The sequence below is a fragment of the Triplophysa dalaica genome, chromosome 15 (assembly GCF_015846415.1).
Source record: "Triplophysa dalaica isolate WHDGS20190420 chromosome 15, ASM1584641v1, whole genome shotgun sequence".
Classification (NCBI taxonomy): domain Eukaryota; kingdom Metazoa; phylum Chordata; class Actinopteri; order Cypriniformes; family Nemacheilidae; genus Triplophysa; species Triplophysa dalaica.
In genome coordinates, this window is record NC_079556.1 from 17101547 (window position 1) to 17113665 (window position 12119).

General features: G+C 36.8%; 3 protein-coding genes across 3 annotated transcripts; 1 reads left to right on the top strand and 2 right to left on the bottom strand.

Moving 5' to 3' along the window:
- Positions 1-1143: 1143 nt before the first annotated feature.
- Positions 1144-5817, bottom strand: tagapa (T cell activation RhoGTPase activating protein a). The gene is made up of 10 exons (XM_056768368.1): positions 5296-5817; positions 4884-4959; positions 4691-4744; positions 4319-4382; positions 3980-4143; positions 3709-3870; positions 3494-3603; positions 3214-3379; positions 2865-2973; positions 1144-2516 (listed from the first exon to the last, which is right to left on the bottom strand). The coding sequence occupies exons 2-10, from the start codon at positions 4908-4910 to the stop codon at positions 1480-1482; spliced, it is 1893 nt and encodes a 630-aa protein (XP_056624346.1). The 5' UTR covers positions 4911-4959; positions 5296-5817; the 3' UTR covers positions 1144-1479.
- Positions 5818-6214: 397 nt separating this feature from the next.
- On the bottom strand, positions 6215-8062 carry nenf (neudesin neurotrophic factor). Its single transcript, XM_056768370.1, has 4 exons — positions 7815-8062; positions 7636-7696; positions 7407-7510; positions 6215-7160 (listed from the first exon to the last, which is right to left on the bottom strand). The coding sequence occupies exons 1-4, from the start codon at positions 7947-7949 to the stop codon at positions 6984-6986; spliced, it is 477 nt and encodes a 158-aa protein (XP_056624348.1). The 5' UTR covers positions 7950-8062; the 3' UTR covers positions 6215-6983.
- A 110-nt stretch (positions 8063-8172) lies between these two features.
- pacc1 (proton activated chloride channel 1) lies at positions 8173-12063 on the top strand. The gene is made up of 8 exons (XM_056768369.1): positions 8173-8820; positions 9388-9484; positions 9575-9787; positions 9868-10022; positions 10107-10249; positions 10343-10484; positions 10623-10730; positions 10845-12063. The coding sequence occupies exons 1-8, from the start codon at positions 8785-8787 to the stop codon at positions 11004-11006; spliced, it is 1056 nt and encodes a 351-aa protein (XP_056624347.1). The 5' UTR covers positions 8173-8784; the 3' UTR covers positions 11007-12063.
- Positions 12064-12119: the final 56 nt, after the last annotated feature.

The following is a 12119-nucleotide window of genomic DNA, read 5'->3' on the forward strand; positions in this document are numbered from 1 at the left end:
AAAGCCCCCTACTTCGACTGAATAACTTTTTTTAAGTGAAATTTAATTGGTTTTACAAGTCACTTAAGTTTAAATTATATCAAACTGACTTTTTTGAGGGTTTAGGCTAACATAAGTTAGATCAACCGGTACAAGGAACCCTTCCAACAACAACTGATGTATTTTTGCATCAAAGAGTGCAGAACAGTACTCTACTCTCAGCCAGTCCTGTCTCAATGTTCCGAGGTTACCACAGCGAGCAGGATGCAGTTCATGTCCTGACCTGATGGTAGAGCGGAGAATGGGATGCGGCGAGATGAGATGATAGAGCTGGATAAAGAAGGACGCGGCGACTTGACACGTTTTCACTACAAAATTTAAAATGCTATTAGATTATTAATGATAATCTTAAATCTATAATTTATCTTATTACTGAGTTTATTTATTTTCATTTATGCTTGTTGTGCAAGCATTGTCATGCTTGTGCAGAGACAGCAGCTTTTGCCAGAGGGGAAATGGAATCCCCTGGTTGGGCCTGGGATCTCCTGAGGTTTTTTTTCTTGATTGGAGTTTCTGGTTTCTCGCCACCATTTGCATACTGTTTTGCACTATTTGCCTGGCCAGAGGGGGGGCTGCTTTAGAATAAGAATTTTAAAGTTTTACATACTTAATATTGCATATAGAAATTTATAGTCTGTTTAATATTAAAGCTGTGTTTCTCTCTCATTTATCTTAAATGTGGACTTACACTGTGTGTGCGTGTCTGTTTTTGTGTATGTGTGTGCGCGCGCTTGTCTGTGTGTCCACACGTCCGTGTGTCTGCACGTCTGTGTCTGTGTTTATGTGTGTTAGTATGTGTGCATATTGTGTGGGTGGAGCGTTTGAATGTCTGTCTTCTGTGTTTTCACCTTTTTCTTGTTTTTACAGGTATATAACTGTACTTGATTTGCTTATAGTCATTAAGTCTCATGTACAGCTGCTTTGTAACAATGAAAATTGTAAAAAGAGCTATATAAATAAAGCTGAGTTGAGCTGAGCTGAGAAAAAAAAATGTAGTTGCATTTCGTATAACATATAAAATAAAGTATAAATTGGTTATGTTAGTTTTAAGCGTTAATGTAATTGGAAAATATATTTGCTTAAAAAACTATACTTCAAATATAATTCAAAGTACAAAAGGTTTATTTCATATTGCATGAAAACATTGTTATTGAGCAATTACATTAGTTCACACAAATTGCACAAACAGTGTAGTGACATTTCCTCAAAGTGCCTTTTCATTACATTTTGTTGCTGGGGAAGTAAAAAACAAATGGTATAAAAACATTTACCACAAAGAATTCAGCATTCTAACAATGTGCTTAAATCTGTAATAAGCTATTTCTTCATATTCAAAAAATGCTCTTTTACAAAATTGTAAACACTTTACTGCACCATATTACATTTTGTCTAAATTACACAAAATGGAATAACAAGACAATAACAAGAATAAACCATCATTCATACATATGTCTCTCTGACATGGTCCTGATCACACCACACTGGTGCAGATGCTTCACACATAGTTTCAGAATCGGACCTCTGTCTCGACTCTGAAGAGCCTTCACTCATACTTTCACAACATGTGTCTTTATCATCTCTGTTGTCAATATCGTAATCCTCATTAGAAGATGACTCCAATGTCTCTTTACTCGGAGATGTGGAACGGCTGTGTGTTTGCAGACATCTGGCATCCTGAACAGTCAGTGAGACCCGGTTTGAGAGAACAGCATGAGAATTCTGCTGAACCGCCTGCTCATAACTTGGAGGATCACTTGGTATTCTGCTGTCCACCTGCTGGAAAACCTCCTCGCTAGACAAGCGCCTTGGCTCGCAAAATGAGGCAGATTGCTCTGTCTGAGGTTTCAGTACTTCAGGTAGAGTCTGGCTCTGACGTAAGGTTCTCTCGATGGCCCGCTTGGTAGAACCACTTCGCCCGAAAACAGTCCTGCTTCGCAGGTGTGCAGTCTTCATTGACTGTGAGCGTCTTTTGGGGGTTTCAGAGCGATTCTGTGCGGGCATGGACATGCGGGTGGGAAAGGAGTGTTTGCGTTGAAGGACCCTTCTCTGATTGGACAAGGATGCGATAAGTGGGCTGTTGTGGATCGAGCTTTCTGAGTTGCTGGAAAAGCAACTTTCTAGAGAACTTGAAGAACAGTACGAGCAGTCTTTGGAGGTTGGTCTGGCACCGCGTTTAGGCGCCAAACCAGAGCTGTTTCCCAAACTGTTACTTGCTCTTAATAGAATGCAGTCATCAGAGATCTGTTTTGTTAATAATTTGTCATGAAAGTCCATTTGTGTCTGACTCCTGGTAAGAGCAAGCTGTTTTGGCACACCCTGGCTGAAAGCAAATGTTGGCTCCGAACGTCTGCGGGTTAAAAGTTTTGTAGTCCACTGCTCTACTGGAGTGGGAGACTGAGGTTTCTCTTCAAGGCAGCCATCTGCATCAGGGTCATAACTGTCGTAAGCAGAGTCATGATGGTTTGAAGAAAAAGAATCTAAAGGAGATATCAAGGATGATAATATTTTATGAGCAAGTCAACTCAGATCAGTTCAAATATTTTGCCTAGAAATACCATTATGGTAACTCCTACAGACCATTTCACCAGATTTAAACACTTCCAGTTTAATTTGTATTTGCATTATTTAGATATTGATATAATATTTTGCTACAGTTATAAATGCTCTGTTGGTTGTATTTTGTTCAAATGTATGTGTTGTTTCAGAAATATTGAAACAGGAAGTTTTCAAAAGTGGTCTTTAATGAAGTGTTTCAACATAGGTAAAGAGTGACTTTATTAACTATAGTGTATAGGGCTCCAAAAAGCAAAAACTTAAAAAGCTACCTTGGTTGTCACTGAGTTCATCTTCATCAGAGTCTCCATACAGGTTCAGCATATCCTCTCCGAAAATTTTACAACAGTTGTCAATGAGGAACTGTGTCAAGAGTGTCACCTGCAAATACAAACCCATATTGTCATAAACATTAGTCATTTTATCCAAAAAGTAAATGTTTTTATAGAAATTCCATGAAAATGGGTCATGCAAATAGTCTGAAACACTTTTGATCTATTTTTTCACTCTCAAGTTTCAGTTTTACTCAGCCTCTTTCTTCTGGCTCTCAGCCAGAAAATGTGGGAAGTTTTTTAGGTCATAGCCTTTAAAAGTCACTGTACTAACGCGTGATCTACCAACCTGTGGTATCTTTTCCACTTCTGTGTGGAGCAGGTTGGGTGAAATGCACACAGCAAGATTGTTAGAATCCATCTTGTTTGTACCAGCGTTCTCCCTTATGTGGTACAGTAGAACCATCAGGTGCTTCAACAACTGAATATTTGGGTCAGGAAGCTTGTCGACCACCCTGAAGACAAATAAAAGACCTGGTTAAACTCACAATTTTACACTTAATACTTTATATCCAAACCATTGTCCAATATTGAGAACAGAAATGAAATGACCTTATTTGACAACTTACATTTGAACTTCTGCACATTTCTGTTCTACGTCTTGCGTTTCCATTGCATCCATCCAGGATTTGTAGAGCTCCTCCATTAGCAAACTACCAGGAATACGTCTCAGAAAGTCCTGCAAATAATAAAACACATAAACTGAATATTAATGACCAGATATGCAAATAAATGCTGGCTGCTGTTTCACACAATCACACAATAAATCAGATCAACTCCATACCTTGAGAAGGTCAGCAAGTAGAAAGACTGTGTTCTCTTCCAGATCAACTTCCATCCCATCATTTAGCTGTGCCTTGATTTCTCTCAGAGTTTTGGCATTGCCTGCTTTCCTAAACACTCCTTCAGTGTACAGACCCTTCTTCAGCAGTAATGTAAGGACATCCTACAAACAAAAATGAAATACAGAATAAACCCAAAGAACGCCTTGAGCATGATAAAATACATAATTTATGGTTTGGGAGTCGGATATAAACTAATATGCTGATTCTTACCATAATTGGTTTGGGAGGACATCCATCTTTTCCACAGACATCAGAGAGGGCCTGTCCAAAGAGTGGATGTTTTGGATGTACGCTGACATGTGCGGAATTCATTTGTTTCTTCCGTACACGTCTGAAAATGCTTTTCCAACGCCTTTGATTGATGTTCATGTTTTCTATTAAAAATCAAAAAGACACATTTAAGATTTTAATATTTGAACCAGTACAAACAATCATATTAAATAGTTGGAAAGTGTAATCTCGATGTACAGTGCTTTGTGAATCAAAAGTAAAAAAAACACTTGTATGTGCAAATGGCATTTAAAACAAGAAGTAAGATATTCAGCTCACCAGTGTGGGAGGTGTTGGGCAGACTGGTATTGGTCTGCTGACTTAGGTAAAGTCCCGCATGAACCTAACAGGAATAAAAACAATCAGATCAATCTCTTTTTAAAATAAGTTAACTAAATTAACTAAAAAATGTGAAACGATATTGAATAAAGTTTCAACAGTCAGAAATAAACTGAAAGCTACACAGAGCAAGCAAGCATGTTCACTAAACGCCATGTGTTGGCACACTGAGCTGCCTTGACATTTATACACTCAGAGCTGTTTGGGCTGTGCCCTCAGTACTTAACCATCAAAGAAATCTATAATTTCACTAATCTATTAATCAGAAGGTGTTAAGAAACGCTGTATGTGTATCTTGGGATCAATACTTACAACTGGGGCTTGCATGCTGATTAGGTCCATGCTGTTTGGGGTCAACGATTTACACTGAAACAGAAAGAACAATACATGTGTTTGTCAATGAGATTTAGGGAAGTACGCCAATTCAAACACATAGTAATCAGTTTCCATGATGACATTAAGGACAATAGGTGTGTGAGACCTTTGAATAAAGGTGATTACTTACCACGTTGTGACCACTCAGCACCTTCATAGGTTTGTTGTTGTGATGACCAAAGATGCACTCCACTTGGTCAGATTATCTGCCCAAAGAAAAGAATTCATTTGTAAATATTAGCTTGACGTTTCATTTATTTGTTGGTTCAGTTTCAGTATCTTGATATATCAGTTGTCGCACAATGAAACTTTGCTGAATCAACTCTTGAATAGCACAATATATAAAAGTAATAGTAAGCTAATACATGATAGATAACAAGTAGAATAAAATAATAGTCAAATCAATATTGATCACAACAGCTTTTTTGAAGAGAACGTGTTTAGAAATATGACTGCTCAAATTACTCAACCGCTCAAAAGCATAAATACAATAGCAGAGTATTATTAAATAAATATTTTATAAATATTTTGCTATTACTCACCAGTTAAAAATATTCCGTTTTGCACCGTGGGTGTTCCAAGACAGCAATAAGCTAAAATGACCGAGTAACAGAAGAGACACCAACAAGAGATTCAGACAGACTGAAGTAAAACAGCCCACTACAACACACTAAATGAAAGTGGGTGGGCGGAGGGGAAATTCTGATGTGCAATGGAGACAGGAAGAAGCATCACGGGCACCCACTATTAACACCTCTACGGAAGGCAACTGCGTGTTGTGACAGTGAGTGGAAAGTGTTTCATACGTCACGTCACTCATGTGAGCATGAACAGGTACCACAAAGGTGAGAGAGGACCACGAGAGGACGTACATATTAAAAGATATACTGTCAAAAACATGAATATCACATTAAACATGCAGTTTAGTATAATTGCTGTAAAAAAAAGCATTGATGTAACAATTAGTAATTATTTACCAATTCAATATCTACTTGATATTAAGATAAAATGTGTTATGGTTCATGCAGTTGATATCAATATTACTTTTGTTGTAGGTTTAGGGTTTGTTATGGTACACATGGGATTTGCATTGGATTTACAAGAAGAGAGCTAAAGAAGCATTTACAGTAAAGGGTCCTTTACTATGATTCATTATTTTGCTGTAAATGCTACTGGTGCCCTGGGAATTTTTGTAAAGAATCAATAAACATCATTTTGAGACTTCAACTTTGACAGTGTTTGGCTCTAACTGACTCACTGCGTCTGATGAAAACAACCAGCCCCCACGTTCATGTTTTTGTGTGAGCTGCATAACAGCCAAATTTACCATGAAAATAAGTAAGATGCATTTATTTGAATAATTTTCAGCATGCCCACCTACTGCTTATAGTCACAATGGAAATGAGATCAGTACCTACATCAGCAGCCGTTTCGATTTCAACAATGTGAACTTATAGAGAGGCTAAAAAATTAAATTACTTCATACTGTTTCAGGTTTGGACTGCCATTTATTTCTTAATACATATCTTTCGATCAGCACCAAGTTCATCTAACCCAGGTCTTTACAGAGTTTACATGTTTCTAAAGAGTCATAATTACATTTCACTTAAAATAACCCAGTGTGGATGACATTAACGGGTCAAAACAATAAATGCAGTTACAGTAACAATCATATCTCTCGACTGGTGAGAGACATTTCTGGTCATTAGAGGCAAATCAAAATTAGACACAAACACTATAATTATGACTGATATGATGTTTGAGTCAAAATGTTGTTTTTGGATTGACAAACAACTTTTTAATTTATAATATGAAACCACTCACCACAGAGTGATTTCAATTTCTAACTGTAGTGTGAATCACCAAACTTTCCCCTGGAGTGCTACAGTAGTAAAATGAACTGTATGTTATTTATGGATACAATTATAGATATTTTCACAGTATTTCACAATAATATGTAAGACATAACAAAAAACAGCCATAAATATAGAGAGACATTTGGACATGGACATTTTATATGTCACTGTATAAATCACACCTGTAGGTGGCCTTGTTAGAATGACCTTCACAGCAGCCCACCAGGGGAAAAACCAACGTGGGACATAACGCATCATAAGGTTTTCTAGGTTGTGGGCTTCAAGACCACCAAAGGACACCAAATCAACACCTGCCTACTCTATGTTCAATGGGGGGGCCCAAACAGTTATAATGAGATCTGAATAAAGATTGTTTAAAGTTCATCTTTAATGCTGAAATGAGGTTGGTCTTCAGGTTTAAAGTCTCTGTTGGGGCTTCCATCTTCATTGAGAACGCGCCTGCTGGTGTATCCAACAATAGGGTACTTTGCTTTGTATGTGCCGGTAAATATCTGCTCGAGGGACTTTAGCTGGTTTTCTGTAAGGCCCATCTAACAAACAGGACAAGGAGAGAGGGAAACATTTAAAATGGCTTTAGACCACAGGGTCGATTGGATCACCAAGAAAAGACCCTGGTGGAATCTAAGGAATTATTCAGAATGAGGAAACAGAGAGTCAATGTTTCTGTAAACATGCTTTTTCGAGCAATAGGGAACTATTAAAAGTTTTCCTGTACTTCTAGACTACCACAGAACTTCTCTGTGGCTATGTTGTGATCTTTAAAATATCCAACCTACAGTGTCATGTGTGAGATCTGCTGGGTCAAGTGACATTTTGGCCACTGCTCTGGTCGAGTCCTTTCCAACAAGGGCATTGTACGGCGCACCCTCGCCATAAAACTCTGGAAACATGTCAAAAATTAAACCAATAAATGCAGGTTCTGTTCTAAAATTTCCAATCTATTACAAAAATGTAAATCCTTTCATGGAGAGTGTAAACTGCTTTATGTTCACTTGAGACATGTACCTTTTCCAGTCGTGACGTCAAACACTACACCTTTAATGGCCATATAAATTGGTTGTCCATCCTGTTAAGTTAGCGGGGACGAATTTAAAACAGCTTTGTAATGCAATGAATTTGGTGAAAACCTCTTAAATAAAAAAAACTGGTAACTTAACGTTAGTGTGTTGTATAAGAGCGCGTACCTCACTCCCATCGTATCTCTTCAACTCCTCTTCGGTGAACAACCGCACCGGTTTTGAGGCGTTTCTAATTTCAGTATCTTTTGCAGAACAAATCATTATTAAGACATATAATGCGACACTTCGGGCGAAAAACATTGTGGTCTGTCGTATTGAGGTTTATAAGATGCAGGAACTAAACGTGTCACTTCAGTTTCCTTGTTGTTTCCTTGTTGTCATAAGGTTTCCATTCAGACGCTGATCTCAGATCAGCTTTCACACTCACAGTTGGGGGGGAATAATGGGGGGGAAATGCTCAACTTGTATCGGAACAGGATTCAGTAGTGTTTAAGGAAACACAATGCTTTAACATTTCAACTGAGCGTTGTTTGTGTTCGGTTAATATATCTATTGCATCTCAAATGTTGTGCCCACTTCTGCTTCGGGAATTTTCTAAACTTCCACTTGCCCTGAGTTTCTGTTTTCAAAATCACGTGCGACGGACAGGAAGTTACGTCGCCCACTGAAACCGGTAGTAGGGACTGCTATAAAACTGATAAACTGAACTCAAGCCAACAACAGGAATATTAAAAGGGTTTCCCCATTTTTTCATCCCTTTTCACCATAAAAGCGCTTAATTTAGTCCTATGAAGTTCAGGCGAATTTGTAATTTGCGAAAGACTTTTATTTAAAGTTGTGATGTGTTGTTAGTCATATAAAAACACTCACAGAACACATTCAGTTACATACATATCATTAAAGAAGATTTCTCGAGAACTGTCATTAAAAAGATGAAAGTCTCCAGATCCCATCCAATAATAGATGTGATGTCACGCTTGACCCGTGTTTCTGTCCAGTTGCTGTTATTTGCTATTGCCGTGCCTCATGAGAGCTTCTAGATGCTATCAAATAGAGCTTGGAAGTCAGTATCCTGTTCTGAATCCGGAGTCTAGGGAGTTAATGGCAATTTTTAAATGTCCAAAGGTGACGCAAAATGCTGAGGAGAGAAACATCTCGATCATATCAGGAGGTAATAATAAAACTTATGTGTGAAATGTGGGCTAAATGCTGCTTACACTCGTTAGTTGTCAGTACTTTCATTTATGTTCGATGCAGTTGTTGTAAGGACATGCCCGATGTGAAGGCTACTACAGCTAAAGTCATGTGATAACAGCTGACCGCTCTTCGGTTTATTATAGCACACGTGCAGCGAGAAATTTAGGATTATAACGTTTCTGTGAATACATTATATACGACGCTTTCCAAGAATGTGGTACAAGCTTTCGAACTCTTGTATTAAGAAAAACGTTACTTTTTAACACGCTTTCGGGGTCCAATATGGAAAATAAATGCTGTGTAAGCTTTTTTCTATTCAACGAGTGTTTTCCATTTAGATAATACAATTTAAAAACTCTACGTTTTTGTTATATTGAACAATAAATAGGAAAAAAGCACACCTTTCAAATATGTTTATTTTAAAAAGCATAAATAAGTAATTGGGTTGAAATTTGAAGAAGCTTATGCACTTATGGCTGTTGTAGATGTTTCAAGAAATCAAATAACTAACTGTGTTTATGTTTTTTTTTTTGCATCGTAGTTCAATGGTGATGACTGTTCTGGCCCGCATGGGTCATATGGGAATAATGACGTTTCTGAAGTGGAGCATGATGAAGCAAGCTGTGATCCTTTACCAGGTCCCCATTTTCCTAAAATCAAATTTTAATGAATGATTGCTTTTTTATTTATTTATACATTATTTACAACTATTGTTCACTATATTTTAGATGAGGACATTGTGGACAGCAACCTTATGCCCATAACCTTCAACAAAGCCTGTCTGAAGAATGTTTTCACAGTCATCCTTGTGCTCATTTACCTGCTGCTTAGTTCAGTTGCTGCCTTCTTAGCTTATCAAACTATTTCAGACTTTATGGAGAAGCTCAACCATCCAGTAATGTCCGTTTCATACAAAGAGGTTGAAGAGTTTACACCACCAGGTGAGTTCCCTGCACACTGATGTTCAATCGTCTCTCTCAAAATCTGTTTTTGTAGTACGTCTTTGTTTGTTTACAAACAGGAATTGTGTTGTATCCTGGGAATGCTCAGTTATTGAGTTGCATGCATCATTATCATGACAACATTCCACCTCCTGTATCATCGGGCAGCCGGGCGGAAGGAGACTGTATAATAGAAGAGATCATTTACTATGGACCATATTCAAACAAGACACAAGTATGTGTTCGATTTTTTTAAGATTTATTTTTAAGCTATTTTGCCAAGTTGATACTATTATTAGTAATGTTATGTGTTTGCCAGAAGCGAGCAATGGTGGTCAGAGGTCCGACTGATGTGAGGAACCGAGAACTAATATTCCTTCAGTTTAGTCGTAATGAAACGGAAGAAGATTTCAGTGCAATCAGTTACATGTTTTTTGCCGAATTTAGTGACCTGCTTGAAAGGTACATTTGTAAACAGTACGTGCCATGTTTTGTTGACTTGTGAAAAAATTATAAACACCCTAATTTGTGTAAAATATGTCATTTTCTTATTAGCACAGATAAGGCTGCATTTATGATGGATTGTGAAAGAAACTATTCAATGTGGACCTTCTCTGGAGGCTTTCGGACATGGGTCAAAATGTCTTTGGTCAAAACCCCAGGCAGAGGAAGTGAATCAGTGGAATTTAGGCAAGAGGTAATATATCAATGCAATACTATTCACTCCTAACATTTGTGATCTTCAACATACAATAATACAAGCAACAATGTTATGATCACAATGATTCTTAAAATATTAAGTTTCCCTCAATATTAATATTCCATATCATTTAAGTCCAGTGTAGTGAAATACATAGACAAGAGGCCACCACAGGAGCAAGCCAATGAACTTTTCTTTGCTGTGTTCCAATGGCGAGATCCATTCATACAGCAAGTCAAAGATGTAAGTAAAAGCATCATCAAAACTGCAGTATATTTTTCTTTGTTAAATGAATGTTTTGCAAAACAAAACGCATTGGTTGTACGTAACTAATTCATTATGTCTTATTTTTAACAGATAGTCACAGCAAACCCATGGAACACCATAGCCATTTTGTGTGGCGTCTTTATGGCTCTATTCAAAGCAGCAGACTTTGCCAAACTTAGCATTAAGTGGATGATCAAAATTCGTAAAAGACATTTAAGGGCAAAATTGAGAGAGATGGACCAAATCAGCTAAATTCATACTGAAATTCGTTATTCTTATAAAACAGCACTACACGGAACACTAGAAGTTAAGATTTTGATTACAACTATCTATTGCATTTTGAAAAACAATATTTTATTGTGTGTTAACTTTTAACTGGACAATAGATTTTACCCTGAAATCGTAAAAGTAGCTGGATGTTAAGGCACATGTCTTTCAGGGCAAAGTTTATGTGCTTTGGGACACTGAAATATTAACTAAAGTGGTTGATTAGCAACTAATCTCTGTGAGATTCAGCTTTGTGTAAATGATGACTAAGAAGTGTGGATCAACTAATGATGTGATCTTAAGTGAGGCAATTGTAATTAAGGTTAGGCCGCCTGATTATTTTGCGTAAAACACTTCAAAAGGAACAAAAAATTATCTAGTTTGTCACAGTCTGACTACTCTATTGCAAAGCATACAATGATGTAGCATTTTTTTAGAGCCAGAAGTGATCTCTTCTTGCTGCTGTTTAGACTGTTGCAGTCAATGTGTTTTAATAATACGAGACATGTTGTAACAACTCATACAAATTTTATGAAAGGATTTCATAGATTTTTAACATAATATTAATGGTATTAATTATAAGTGTCTACTCTTAATATATAAGGCTAATTTCTTGACATATGTGTCCTTATAATATTCAGACATTGTATATTAGTTTTTATGTTATTTAGAATTGCTTTTGCATTTTTAAGATCCCAGATTCTAAAAATGTATTTTATTGATGTTGTCTCAAGAACAAAAGTATGTTATTTTGTTATTTTCTGTGTGTTTTGGCATAAGTGGGAGAATACATCACCAAACAAGTACAAGTATTGGCCGTTGTGCAAACAAAGATTTTAACCCAGTTACTTGAATGACCTTGTGCTAGCGCATTAAAAAGTTGTATAAGTTTTTGAAAGTTATAACATAGACTTGCCTTATCCTAAGTGAGTTGTCTCTTGTTATATTATATTGACTTTCACTGTACCTCCCTCTATTTTTCTCGCAAATTTGTTACTTTTTTGCTTTTTTTACCTTTCTATTAAAATATTCTACAAAATTATTCTGCTTAAATTTGAATTGTTAAAAGTTTTAATTGTTTCATGTGTATTTATTTAT